Genomic DNA, 15,571 nt, shown 5'->3' with positions numbered 1-15,571 from the left:
GTTGAGTTAACCTATATGGTATACCCAGAAGCATTATAAAACACAGGTGAGCTTGGGTGAGCAAAGCAGGGCCAACATCAAGGCCTCGAGAAAGGAAGACAAAATGACCAGAACTCGATCTGGTACAGCAAGGCAAGAAACTCCACCACCCCACCCAGAGTCAGAGACCACATGTACTGGGTACCAGCAAATCTCCAACGACGGTAGAGAAACGTAGCACCGGGCAGCGCAGAAGTGAACCCAGGGAAGAGTCCTCATTAAGCCTCACCGATCAGAAAGACACATGAAACTGAGGGAAACTCACAAGTGGTCCATTCATGGAAACGTTAGGAAAAAAAGGAACGAGTGTTGAGTATAAGCACGGATAGGAGCAAAGTTACAATGGGATTTAACCCATAATCTGCAAAACGAGAGGCAGTGGCCTCTTCTATAAAATAATAAATGACTCACATCAAGGTGCAGTACTGGAATGGAAACAGTGGGCAGCAGGCAGGCCATGAGTAATGCCATCCATGTCTCCTCCCTGAAGCCACAGGCTCTAAGCCATTTGAGACAACAAAATATCAAAACATTGAACTCAATCCCAGGAAGGTAGAACAGGCATAAACCTGACTGAACGTGTCGTGAAACAGAGCAGCAGAAGGAAGAAAGGCAATAGGATAATGTCCATGCACCAGGATTTAACCTTATAAGGCAGGGGTCTCCAAACCGGTCCTGGAGGGCCGGATCCATGCCAGATTTTTAAAATAACTACATGTATCTCAATGGGGATATCCCAAATATCTGGCATAGATCCAGCCCACCAGGACCGGTTTGGAGACCCCTGCTATAAGGGAATAATGGTTTTAGGACCTGATTTATATCTTGGCGGTATGGCTACTCAATCGCAACGGCGACCCATACCGCTAAGACTGCGATCCACCAGCCCCATTTAAATGAGGACGAACCTTTGTTGAATCACAGCTGAGACTACTTCAGCTCTGCCTTGATTACACCCTGTTAACAGAGTAAGGGCCATCGTAGGTTGGCCTCTAACACCACCCGCCTAAATTAGATGGGCAGAATTAGAGATCAATTTTCACTGCCTGTCACTGCCAGGAAAACCCTTGAGCAAGGGGAGGTGAAAACAACAAAATGCCACTCTTGCCATGGGAGAGGGCTCCCATAAAGAAGGGAGCATGGTCTTTTTTTATTTTCAAAAAGGAAATTCTGCTTGATGATTTTTTTGTAAAAATATTAAAGAAAATGTTTGCCATATGGGTCTGTTGTGCTTCACAGAGCCCCCTATGAGTCAGACTGCAAAAAGCATTGACAGTGTGATGGCGGTTCCTGGCAATGCTTTAAGAAATGACTACTGAGTTGGCGGTCATTTCATAATTTGGCAGGGGGAGGTGCAGTCAAGGCGACTGAGTAAATTACTCCATAGTGCTGACTGCCAAACCTTTGCCAGCCAAAGAAATTGGCCCAAAAGTGAGCTAAATAGTGCTAAAAAAAGGAACTAAGAAAATCACTATCAGTTGTTGTCAGTTGCTTTAATTCTCCAAATTTCAAAGGGAATATGCTCTTTATTTAAGAAAAAAAACATATTGCTACTGTTAATGGTTTAAACCCTTTCGTGTGCTGGGAATTTCCGAGCTGTGTGGGCGTTTCCATTAGTGGGCGGGGATTCGGACTGCCGGGGGCCGTCCTACGCACACACCCATCATGACGCGTGACGGCTCCCGGCCATCACGAGCATGGAAGAGGTTAACTTGTGTCAAATTTACCAAACAAAATGTTTTTCCATTCTAAATTAGTATTAACATGTTCAAGGCAAAGTAAACTGTTACATTTTCCTTCACCTTTATCCATTCTTTCTTTTTTGGCCTGATTTGTGCTAAACAGATTCCACATACATACATACAATCCTTCAATATCACATTGACTGTGTATCCTTGCCTTTGAACCTGTACGGTTACGTTGATGCTACACAAATACCACAGGAAAGCAGCCGAAAACCCTCTCCCCCAAGAAAAAATCAAAGACCTTTCCTTTTGCAGCACTGATGCTACAAAGGATTTGCTAAAAGTATCAGCAACGGCAGCAGTTATTAAGGTGCTTCCAAGGAAGTTGACACACAACAGTAAGTGATGGGACAATGGAGTAGAAGTTAAAACAAGCATTTTAAGGGAAGCCAAATTTTATTTTTCTGTGAAAAGTGTGTATCCAACCCTCAATAATGCGAAAGGAAACCACAATAAGATTACCACTGACACTCCTAAAACTATTACGATCAATGAAATGTACTCCATTGTTGCTTAACAACTTATTACACTGTATTGTTCATCTTGGAGTAACAGATGAAGGGTAATCTGACTCCACAACATTCATCCTCCCAGGTGAAGTTCTTTCCTGGTGCTCTGGAGACCATCCCACATCTTTCCGAGGGTGGGTTACTCGGCTCTCCTTTTCCCCAGTAGCTGAAGTCCAATGGTTCTTCATCCACCCAGTACCAGTACCCCCAGACTCGGCTCCGGCGCAGTCCGATCCAGGCCCCAGGGGCTGGGTCCGGGTACACAAGCAGCTTGGAGATCGCCCACTGGATGTCGGCCACAGGAATACTGGCAAGGTCGGTGTATGTCGAAATGCAATGATTGCGCGCCTCGCTCCACGACATCCACTCCCTGACGAGATGGAGGTTACAGGACGAGCAGTTTCCTGAAAGGAGAGAGATTGTTGATTAGTGACTAGTACTTACAATCCAGATAGGCAAAAGAGAAACATTCACTCAGCCAAGCGTCAGACTTTATTCAATTTCAGATGAAAGTTGAGTGGTACAGTGCACCCGGTTTAAAGGGCGACCGGGGTATTGAAATACATGCCCCTCCCAATCAGTCTGGTTGACCCGTGAAACTGCACGCAGTGCCTTTCTGCATAGCAAGCTAAAGTACAGAAGCAAATCAACATCCCTTGCTAATTAGTTTTGTCTAATACTCACAAAGGAATAACGAGACAGTTGCATCATCACACTTGAGGTTTTGCCCTAATGAAGGATTATGAATGAAATGGGCCAACATTGATCCAACAAAATTTTTCACCTGACTTACATTTGGAAATGAATGAACGTTTGATAGTTCCCAGAAAATACTGCCCCAAATGGAAGTGCTGAGTTGCACTGAGGAGATCTGCTTGTCGCTCTCCAGTATTCTGACATCTAACAAATACCATTAGGATACTCCCACTCATAGATGGTTCAATTCTGCATGCCTGGTTGCCCACTGACACCTTAGATCCATAATCAAAGCCTTGCCCCATTATATAGAGCACATTAGAATGGCTAGAAACTCATATAAGGTGGTCTTGGAGCAGCACAAGTAGGATATAAGAAGGGCGGCTTGGGAAGGCATGGAAGTAGCAATGCAATCTAGTGACAATAAGGCTTTCTAGGAAGTTGTCAACCAGCCATAGTTCACTGAACCCAACAAAGCAAAGATAGAATGACATAGTTCTGCTGCACAGTGGGCGGCTCACATTTCAAAGGCATTTGACCCAGAGAATGATTCCTTGCACCAGACAGACATTCCAGAACCGCCAATTTTTAACCTTGATGGTGCTACTAGTCTAAGCAATACAATTGATATCCAAGACTTGTCTAAAGCCATTTTAAGAAGCCCTGAACGGGGTGGCATCCCCGTTGACATATTTAGACAGAACCTCTGTTAGACCTATCATCCTTATGGTGGTGTTTCCCTTCAATGTTATGCCTTTTTCCTCTCATTTTTGTTGATTATTCTGTTGGCCTTAAAACTCTGAGCACTTTATCACTACTAACCAGTGTTAAAGGGTGTGTGCTATGCGGGCAGCCTGAACTTTGGATTTGCACCGGTCCCTCGTGTCCTCAAGTAACCTTTTGACTGTTAGTGATTTCAGAGGACTATTTTTGATTTAACCTTTAAAAATTAATATCTGGACTTCTACTGATTGAAATTTTGTTATTTTGGTCTCATTTTGTTTAGATAAATATGCTCTGTTTTTCTAAACCCATGTGGAGTATTTTTGTGGTGCACTCAATGTTCTACTGTATGTGTTTGTTGCACAAATAATTTACACATTGCCTTTGTATGCAAAACTGACTGCTCTGTGCCAAGCTACCAGAGGGTGAGCATAGGTTATTTTATTGTGTATCTAAATTACTCTGACTCGAGTGGTGGTTCCTGCTTGGCCTGGGTGCATACCTCAGCCAACTAAGAATCCTATTTCTAAAGCCCTCCCTTTCTGGGCATTGTTATTTACCAATTTGCTTCGAGCTGCAATAAAGGGTGACTTGCCAAAACCAAGGAGGTAATCCATAATACTCCCAATTCTTATAAAGGGTGATAGGAACCAACCTACTTCGTGTCACTCCATATCCTTACTGGATGAAATCTCTAAATTACAACGAAGGGTTATTCTTCTTGAGGACTGGGCAGAACATTTTATTTATTTCTTTAGAGTTTTATAGAGCGCGAACCAGACCCGTGAGGGTATCAGATCGCTTTACAGGCTAGAGAGGAGGTAAACAAGGGACTTTGTGGGGGGAGGATACAGTTAGGATAAAGCTAGGGAGATACATTGTACAAAGAGGCAGGCAATTTCAATCCCAGGATACCTGTGGGACAAAAGACAGGAGGAAACATTTAAATCAAGAGTCTCAGTGTGGGTGAGTATCATCTAAGAAGACCATGGATACTTCAGAGATAGTGGGTGGAACCGGGACACTGAGGTGCAAGTAAACATAATAACCTTTTTTTTTATAAATTGGGAAATATGTCAGACCCAGGACTGGTTCCTTACAGAGTACCTTTATGGACCTCTCCTGTGCCTTTGACATAGTGAATATGGAGAAGCTATTGGATTTGATGGGCAAATTGGAAATTGACACCCCCTTGCTGGATTTACTTAAACGCCTGCATTGGGTGATGGTTGTGATAGTACGCTTAGGCCAAGATGAGTAAGGTCCCTTTTTTATCAGGTCTAATTGAGGTGTTAGGCAGGGATTTATTTTTTATTTTAAATTTACATCAATACACTGGACAGTAAGCTAAATTAAAGAGAGAAGGATTTGCCCAAGAGAGAGAACCGTCCCCTCGCAATACTTATATATGCGGGTGATGCTGTCCTCATTGCCTGGATGGCAAATGGACTCCACATTTTACGGGGTTCTTTTATTAGTTTTATGAATAGTATCAGTTTAAAAGTGAGCCAATAGAAATCTTAGGTTATGATCAGCAGCCCTAAAAATGAAAAATCACAAAATTACTTCATAGCTGGGACCACAGTTTCCAAGGTCAAATATTCAAATTATTAGGTATTATATAGAACTCCAACCTAAAGTGGGGTGACCTTTTAAATTGAAGAGCTCAGAAATGTTTTCTGGCTTCCAAAGCAATATTTAGGTTCACATAAATACTGATTCACAAGCCTCATTAAGAGATTATCCAGCTTTATAGAAGCAAATGTCTCTCCGGTGGTACTTATGGGGTGGGATTATGGGGCTCTACCAATCCAGGGAACTTTCAAAAGTAAAAAAAAATATATTTTTCTATTGGCTGCTATCAGTCTCAAATAGTACTGCTAGCCACACTGTTCACTCAGAGTTTGGTTTACCCTACATCAAAGACTCTGTTAGAATTGCACCCCTACTTCTTTGGCTAAAAATCTGGTGCACCGGCGGGACATAATTCTCACCTTTGATACTTGATAGCTGATTTACTTTGGATTACATGGATAAGATCTCTTGGTTATCCTATGTCAAACATGTTTTTATTGAAATTGGATTTCATTTTATTTTGCTCCCAAGAACAATTGATAACTCCAAAACCAATGTTAAAAATGTGTTTTTCAGGCATATATGTGAACTTCGGGGAGCTTTTGCACAAGAAATGTATATATTATCAGGTATTTCAAGATTCCAACTATAGCAGGGCTTGAGCCGTATTTAGGGTGGATAGCTAATAACAAATGCAGATTTTATCTCACCTTTTTTAGATTATGCACTGTGCACTTTCTTGTAGCTTTCTACCACCAAGGATTCTGGTTTCCTTTTTTGCCATGTTGTTGATGCTACAATATGTCATCTCAGGCTACGGCACAATTTATGTTGTTTTGTAAGCTTCATAACCTACCCAGAACGTAATCTCTGCGCCCAATTCTGTGTGAAGAAAACTTTTATAAAAAATAAATAGAAAAAATCGTAAAAAAGGGTCATAAATCAATATTTAAAAAATATTTTTTTTAAGAGTGGTAGGAGTATACATTGATATATGCTTTTTACTTAATGGAAAAATAGTTTTTATGAACTTATTTGTAACAAATGCAATTATTTTAAGTAACTGTGCAATAAAAATGTATCTTATCTATCAGGTCCTATAAATTAGGATTGCATTTTTTACAGCATCTAGAGTTGTATTCAACTTGCTGTGCAGTTTTATCTGGTGGGCATTACTAATAAGGAAAAAGACAGTATGCTTCACAGGATTAATCATAGTACTGCCTTGCCGTGTTTCATGAATGCCTTCAAGACACTGCTCAATGGCTGAGGAAGAAATCACTACAATTTAATTCTGAAAAAAAACAAGATTCTCTGCTGTCCAGTGGGGTAGGCTCCAGTGGTGCTCCCCCCTAACTTCTGGCCACTAGCGACAGCCAGTCCACTGGTACCAGTTGAGAAGGTCCGAAACTTGGGTGTGATGTTTAATATTAAATTGACGCTCGAATCACAGGTTAATAAAACTATGGGGAGTTGTTTTGCGATTATTAGAGCCCTTCGCAAAATCCTCGGCTTCTACCTGCACATGCTAGAGCGTTGATAGTACAATGTACAATTGGAAGCAGACTTGACTATTGTAATGCTCTACTGCGGGAATCCCCTAGATATTTAATGGAAAGACTCCAAAGAATCCAAGCATTAGCAGCAAAACTAGCCTTGTGGAAAACAAGATGTTCCTCTACTTCCACTGCACTGCGAGAGCTGCACTGGTTTCCGATACATCAGAGAGTCCAGTTTAAATCCCTTTGCTTGGTGTTCAAGGCCTTGCACAGCTTTGAGCCGAAGCTAAAGAGGAAGAAATTTGCTTGGTATGTTCCGAGGAGGAGCCCCCGCTCTTCCTCTGCGAGACTGGTGAAGGTGCCAAGATTAAAGAAAGCATAATTTGGAGGTAGGGCGTTCAGCACCTCGGCTGCGAGATTATAAAATAAACTTCCATGGGAGCTGAGGCAAATGGAGGATCTTCTTCCTTTGAGGAAGATACTAAAAACGTGGCTCTTCCTGAGTGACTAACTGCGGTTACCTGTGCGTCTCTCTGACCATACACTGAAAGGTCCAGCTCCAGGATGCCTGTTAGGTGATAGAGCACTTTATAAATGTTATAAATAAATAAATAAATAAATACTGTTATGAATGCACCTCTTTTGTATATATACCGGATGAATGATTACAATGTTTTTCCACTTCTTCCTTTTGTTCATAATTTGATTTTTCTTTATAGTAATCAGATTTTTAAATGTAAATGCTGTAATTATAGAGGGTTCAATTTGGTATGTATATGAATCATCTCTGTTTTTTACTGCATGCTTTTTGAATTGATGAACTGTACTTTTATGGCATTAGCTGAATAAAGGATTTTGACTGAAAGGAATTCAGTATAATCTTTCCAAAATGAGAATTTAACACAATGCATCTGAATATCTCTTGCTTCTAAATATAGTTGGGTGTGGATAGCCCAAAATATGTTGCACACACTTTTGATTCACCTAAACTTTATATTTCATCTGGCCTGAAAGAAGTTTATTTCTTCATTCTTTCATATGGGTTTGCTGGGCGTAAGGTTTACCTTTGCTACCCAGTGGTAAAGGAAGCCCCATCCTTTCATGTGGGCTGCACTGTGAGGTTGTATGACTGCTTCGCAGTTCTCCAAGTGATGGCCGGTTCCAAGGGCCATGACTGGGTTGCATTATGCCAGTGTTTGGGACTGACATTTGGGAAACCTCCTACAGCCTTTTTGTCAGTGAAATATATCAGGCATAGGCATGCGTGATTTGTTGGCACTACTGGGTTGGCTTTTTTTGCATTCAAATGGCTATACAGGCACTCTTCAAAAGGAAATTAAACCAATAATAAAATATCTAGTTACTCCTAACAATCATTATGCTCCATAACCCATTATCTACATATCCCACTTCTGATACCATATGCAACACTAAAATGATTACCAGTTCACAATAACACTATACAGTCACATGACCCTGGTCTCTACATTTTTGCCATGATGGTACCCAATACATTTATTAAGAAAAAGGAAAGAAGTAAACTCATATTGTGAGTAGTTTACACCTTTGTGTAAGTTCACCAATATTTGCTTATTCACAAAACCCCAGTCTAAGTTAACAATAATGTGTCCAGCACCACACGTGACCAGCCATGGGCACTGCAACACCCTCCCATAGAAAATAATCAGAGGAAATTATTAAAATAAAACCACATAAGAATTAATATTCAATAACATTAAATTGCTTACAATAACTTTATATATATATATATATATATATATATATATATATATATATATATATATATATATATATATATATATATATATATATATATATATATATATATATATATATATATATATATATATTCACAGAAAAAACCATAGGTTATAGACCATATATAGTTAGGAATTTGCATTTACAAAACCTTGAAAATTCACTGAAAAAACCATAGGTTATAGACCATATATAGTTAGGGATTAGCATTTAAAAAACCTTATTTTATTTGCACAAAACCATTGAAATTCCATATATAGTTAGTTGCACTAACTATATATCGCGGACCCGCAATCCACTGCTAATGATGTCACATATTACATCATTCATGACATGGTCAGTGACATCACTGATGACATCACTGATGACATCTCAAATGACATCACTGATGACATCACTGATGACATCTCAAATGACATCACTGATGACATCACTGACATCTCATTTGATATTACTGATTACATCACTGATGATATCATTTATGTGATAATACATCTTCAGACTCTAATATAACCTTTGATACACTCAGTGTAAACAGGCACTCACAGACTGTCACACATCCATGGAGTTACTCACACACCTATTCAGTCATGCAAAGAATCAATCACATCTCCATTTCCTTAACTATACAGTTATACACACCTTACTTATTCAAACATATACTAACACATATTTACTCTCTTATACAATCCTTGATACAAGTTCACAATGATTCATACAGCCACTCTCACATTCACTGACTCTTATGTTCAGTTATTTATATATGTCAACTCTCACATGGAGTGTGTTTTACATATGTACTTACTTTGACATGTAGAACTGAGATATCCATTCACTCACCAATATACTCATGCACACAGTCAACTGTCCATACAGCTGTTTCTACATGCACTTTTGAACCCATACACCTAGGGAATCAACCGCTCACACATCTATGCACAGAGTTATACACCTCCCAGCCACCCACACACACACTCAGTCTCCCATACAAATACTTGGGCAACCATTCAATAACCCATATAGTTACTGATATAGCTACTGATTTAAACATGCAGCAGTTTACAGAAGAACATAAATATTGATTGCCAAATTAAGACACTTTAATCACTAACCCATGCACTCAGTGAGACACATTTAATCATTCTCTCATACAGTCAGTCATGCACCTACTAAATCCTTCATCCAGACACTTATACATCCACTCATTCTTCAATATGTAAGACATATTTTAACTTTACAGAAACATACAGTCACTGGGTGTTGTCATCAGTGATGTCATCAGTGATGTCATTTGAGATGTCATCAGTGATGTCATCAGTGATGTAACTGACCATGTCATGAATGATGTAATATGTGACATCATTAGCAGTGGATTGCGGGTCCGCGATATATAGTTAGTGCAACTAACTATATATGGAATTTCAATGGTTTTGTGCAAATAAAATAAGGTTTTTTAAATGCTAATCCCTAACTATATATGGTCTATAACCTATGGTTTTTTCAGTGAATTTTCAAGGTTTTGTAAATGCAAATTCCTAACTATATATGGTCTATAACCTATGGTTTTTTCTGTGAATTTCATTGGTTTTTTAAAAGCTAATATCTATAGCTGTAAAATATATTCTTTATTAAGTGACGTATCACGTAGCCCGTGAGACGCCTCATGATGCATCGCATAACCGTGACGTATCGTCTCTGCAGCGCAAACCAAACCCAAAACGTAAGCGTAAACACGCTTAAAGATATATATATATTTTTTTAACCTTAATTAGACAAAATCCACACGTGCACATATCACAAACGTTCAAAAAACACAATATGTCGGACTCCCGTTACGCTGCCGGTTAGCTGCCCGGTTAACGTACCAGGAAGCACCTTTACCGCGAAAAATCGCAAATTTTTTTTTTCACCCCCCAGGGAACTTTAATAGCCCCCTCATCAATCCTAGGGGTTCAGGAGGGGTCTGCCTTACCCCTTTCATTCATTTACACCTTTTTTTTTTCCACCTCTTGTCTCTCGATCCCACAGAGAGACAAGATGGCGGCCGCTCCAGACTGTTTACAATGATAACAGCCAATCAGCTTCTCCTCAGACTCCCGTTACACTGCCGATTAGCTTCCCGGTAGCTGCCCGGTTAGCTGCCCAGTTCGCGTACCAAGACGCGTCTCTACGGCGAAAAAATCGGATTTTTTTGTTTGTTTTTTTTTTGGCCCCACGTGGCTTTATAATATCCCCCTCATCAATCCTAGGGGGTCAGAAGGGGTCTACCTTGCCCTCTTTCCTTCATTTCCCCCTTTGTTTTGGCCTCCTCTTGTCTCTCGATCCTACCGAGAGACAAGATGGCGGCCGCTCCGGACTGTTTACAATATTGACAGCCAATCAGCTACTCCTCAGACTCCCGTTACACTGCCGGTTAGCTTCCCGGTTAGCTTCCCGGTTAGCTTCCCGGTTAGCTGCCCGGTTCGCGTACCAAGACGCGTCTCTACGGCGAAAAAATCGGATTTTTTTTTTTTTTTTTTTGGGCCCGGCGTGGCTCTATAATATCCCCCTCATCAATCCTAGGGGGTCAGAAGGGGTCTACCTTGCCCCCTTTCCTTCATTTCCCCCTTTGTTTTGGCCTCCTCTTGTCTCTCGATCCTACCGAGAGACAAGATGGCGGCCGCTCCGGACTGTTTAGAATGTTGACAGACACCGGAGAGCCAATCAGCTTCGCTTCGCAAAGTTCCGATACGCGAAAAGTTCGCGAACCGGAGCGCTGCCCGGAGCGCTGTTACAGATATATATCTTGTTTTAAACGTTAATTTCTCAAAATCCACTGAAGCACATATATTGAGACCTAGCAAAGGCACATCGGGCTAACAGTCCCTACAATTTTGCCAAGTTTCGTGCAAATCCATTCAGCCGTTCGAGCTAAAAGTGAGTCCAACCGCCCTATGGAAAACTCAATGCAAAAAACGCGTTTTGGGACCCCCCTTTTTTCTCAGCCCCCCCTTGACGAAACCCCACCAAATTTTCAGGGGCTGCTCAGAAACAATGTGCCATTTTCCTGAAAATTTCAGCCGATTCCGTCCACAAACGCCAAAGTTATTAGGCATAGAATTTTCAAAAGTTCCATAGAGAAAAAATCCTAACTATATATACCTACTGGCTATCGCCAGTAGGTAATATATATATATATATATATATATATATATATATATATATATATATATATCTACAGGGTGGCTTCGCAAAGAAGAATTCTGAAGCCCAACTGTCTCTCTCACTGGCTGTATTTGCTATTCAGAAGTGGAAGGACATCAAACCCTACGCGTTTCGGCTATTATTTGTGGCTTTATTCACAGGTGAGGTTCATCACAAACAATTAGCTCACACACTTTTGAACACCCTCATCACATGACCAGGTAACAGTACTACAAGTCCGATAGTGCACCTTGGTTGTTGCTACACACTGCAGTGGTTGTAAACTGTAGCTGAGTAGCGTCTTGAAACAAAAGGTAAAGTAAAACCATTTCTCAGTTCTTGTGTACTGTGATTTAATTATAATACAACTACATAGCGCCCATATTACACAGTACAACATTACGAATGCACTTCGTGGTACGGGGAAATGTCACGTGTTGAAAGTGACGCCCAAAAATGTCACCAAATCTTAGCAACCGGGCCAGTGAGTATGTAGTTTGCAAGAGGAGCTATCACTCCTCCAATACTCCCTTCTGCGTCCTGCAGATATCTTTGGGAAATCCACTCTGTCTTCATCAGCGCGTGGGACATGCTCCCCATTTGAATCAATGAAACTTTTCTCCATTGACGGGAGCCACAACAAGCAAGCTAGCACAGGCCAAGAAGCATGCCAGGGACATACAGTCCTTTTGTGCAACAAGAGAGTTTCTTGGCACTACTGATCAAGCGTTATTAATTTTGTCCAGGAACTGAACTCACCGGTATCAGGTGATGCCGTCTGATGTTGAGAAGGTGTTGAGATAGACGGGGAAGAAGAACCTGGGACAGGTGATGTTTTCTCACTGGTCCATGGAGAATGGTCTGAAGACTGCATGGATGTACTTCCTTGCAGTGTAGACATCTCTGATGATTGGTCAGGGCCTTCTGTAGTCATCCTTTCAGAGAATGTAGACACTCCCCTGGACATCAGTGGAATGTGGGAAATAGTGCTACTCTTTATTGAGAAAAAATGATATGTGAACTTGTTGCTTGTATACTAAAAATTATTTTAATACATTTTGTCATTTGATTTGCTGTGAAGTCCTATCTAGCTACATCCAAGTGATGAAACACACAAGAAAAACTCAATGTAATACTGCTAACGTCTTTTTGTGGAACATGCTATTGCAGTTTTGCCATTTGGTTACAGTGTAACTACTACTTGTCATTATTACCTAATCTAATGCTACTTGTTGTATCGATTTCAGGAAGATGTGATTTGTGTGGCTGCACTGCGATGTGAACCCATGTCTTGCAGGGTACCCACATATCAACAATGAGTAGCTAACACACAAGTTGGTAATATACAACTCAATGCAATACATTGTATCGACCTCTGAAGCATTAAAGACTGAGGGCCTGATTTTAAGTTTGAGGGATGGTACTCCGTCACAGTGGTGGAGTTAAATACCTTTGCATACTCCCGGACTACGTTAGCACATCATTTCCACCCATTTAGTTCACCAGAAATTCTTGCCTTCAACTATCCCGTATTTGGACCTTTACTATGGGGGAGTCTCACCACCTGAGTCTCTCCTGATAAATTCATGGTAATTGGACTGACTGTGTTTACCACCAGTGTCCACCTTTTAAGATAAGGCCACTGCGATGCAGCTATGGTAAGGGGCATGAGGCTACTTACAAATGAACATGGTGCACACTGTAGAATCCATCTTACAGAGCCTGGTAATGGTGTATATGAAGGCAGGTGCAGGAGGGAGTCTGCACAGATTGGTGCTGACCTGGAGTATGCCTTATAATATTAGTGGCCATTCATAGATACAACAGTAGGATTTACTGGGTAATCTAGAGTACTTTCTCTCTATTATACCTATAGGCCAAATCTGCACTAAAGTGCAGTTTCGCTTCACCTAAACCTACACAACCTAGCAAGATGTGAAACTGGTGTAAACGGTGTAACTACTACTTGTCATTATTACCAAACCTAATGCTATTCATTGTATCGACATAAGAAAGATGTCAGTTATGTGGTTACACTGCGATAGGAACCTATGATACTTACAAATATGAACAGGGAGTGGCTAACAAACAAGTTCTTAGTACTTAACTCAATGCAGTGAGTTTGATATTGCAGTTCCAAACACAATTAGTAAACCTCTTATGGGATGGCCTAGCCATGATTATGAGAGAGGTTTGGGAATTTAAAGTACGAGGCTGATTGAGGCCTTGTCCTTCTGTATTAAATTCTCCACTGTCTCCTCTATGGCCGGACTGCTGGTTTGTATACCCACAAATGCAACGGCTTCCAAATTGCTGAAGTTCTATGACATTATCGCGGATCTCTCACTGAGGCACACAAATGTTACAGTCCTCTGTGATTTTAATATCCATATAAACAATGATAACTTCCCCCTAGCTGTTCAACTGGCTGATGCCTTGAAAGGGTTAAATCTGATCCAAAAGCTATCATCATCCACTCATGTGGCTGGCCACACGCTTGATCTACTTTTTACCAATGATCACACGCTACAGCTAGAGGACCCATCACCTGTAACTTGGTCAGATCACCGGCTGATCCCTTTTAAACTAACTTAGGTTTCCTGTAACAATCAGATTAGATCAGTATTTGAGGATAGGAGAAATTGGAGGAAGCTCTCATCTGAATCTATGGGTTGTGAGCTGAAGAATACTTCTTTACAAAACTTGCTGTGCTGTTCCTAGAGAGAGGGAGGGGGGAATGGTACAGTCTGTGATGCGAATGATTAAGGCAGGGTGACAGCAAGGTAACCCTGGGAATCCATTTTGTTGGATTTAATGCCCTCACACACCCTTTCAGGTGTCATGCTTCATCATTTGGGCCTGCTCCTCGTTGGGTCGGCGGTGCAATACCCAACGGGGAACACCTTATAGAGGGGCTCTTTGGCGGAGATCTTTTTCCAACAGCCGTATGGATGAAGTGCGGGTATGGGGCCAGAATTAGAGGGTAGACGTGGGGTAGTGAGTTAAAATAAAGCTAGTGGTACCGGGAATGATTTATTCAGAAGGGCCACTGCTTTAGTTAAAAACGTTTTTCTAGAGGAGAGTGGTGGAAAGTTATGTTTCCAGCTATCCTCCAGAATTTGTTATAGTCCGGTCAACATGTTTCTCGCTACTGTAAGGTTAACAAGCGAGTCTTCAGGACCCAGATGACTATTTAGCAAGTATCTAAAGGTGCAAAAAACTGTCTACACTAATACCCTAAAGTGTGGTGTATGTATTCTCATGTGGCTACAACACTAATGGGTAAAGGGAGAACAATACTATATTACCCTTCTTCTATTGTGACTGTCAATACCTGTTAAGAAAAGAGGGAGAGCATATCACAAACTGATTGAAAACAATTGCATCAGTGACTGTAATCCTTTTGCGGTTCGCATGCCAATAAAAATCAGGCGTGTCACCACACCATTGCACAAGTAACTCACCTAAAGTTATAAACAGTCAGATAACGACAGTGTCCAGCAGGTAAAGCTTCAGGTAGATCTTCCACTACAAGGCTATGTATAGGGAAAGATCTTAGTGCCTTGCGGACAAAGTACAGTGACTGGGTAGTCTTATAGTTTCTTCCCAACAGCGTTTACTCCAATCGTAAGGGTTGCCTAAGGGAGCGCTGTATTATGCGCTAAAAGGTACGGCTAAAATGTTACTGGTTACCCTGATTTATAGTAAGGAGTCCACGCAGTAAGGTGTGCAAAGGCGTGCGCGAAAATTGTGGCCCAGTCTTCAAGCGCTGTATTATGCGCTAGAAGGTTTGGCTAAAGTATTACTGGTTACCCTGATTTAT

The 15,571-nt window shown here is 41.0% G+C and overlaps 1 protein-coding gene across 1 annotated transcript in view; it reads right to left on the bottom strand.

The window, feature by feature from the left end:
- Nucleotides 1-1,941: 1,941 nt before the first annotated feature.
- The window catches only part of LOC147666493 (C-type lectin lectoxin-Lio3-like), a 53,289-nt gene continuing 39,659 nt past the window's right edge, over nucleotides 1,942-15,571 (bottom strand). The window contains exons 4-5 of the mRNA XM_086949042.1: nucleotides 12,508-12,742; nucleotides 1,942-2,697 (exon numbers count right to left, since the gene is read on the bottom strand). Coding sequence (XP_086805168.1) covers nucleotides 2,309-2,697; nucleotides 12,508-12,715 — 597 coding nt within the window. The 5' untranslated portion in view covers nucleotides 12,716-12,742 and the 3' untranslated portion in view covers nucleotides 1,942-2,308. The remainder of the gene's footprint in view (nucleotides 2,698-12,507; nucleotides 12,743-15,571) is intronic.

Source organism: Lissotriton vulgaris, unplaced genomic scaffold (assembly GCF_964263255.1).
Source record: "Lissotriton vulgaris unplaced genomic scaffold, aLisVul1.2 SCAFFOLD_4794, whole genome shotgun sequence".
NCBI lineage: Eukaryota > Metazoa > Chordata > Amphibia > Caudata > Salamandridae > Lissotriton > Lissotriton vulgaris.
Note: the sequence above shows the minus strand (reverse complement) of the source record. Positions and strands in the feature narration are given on the sequence as shown.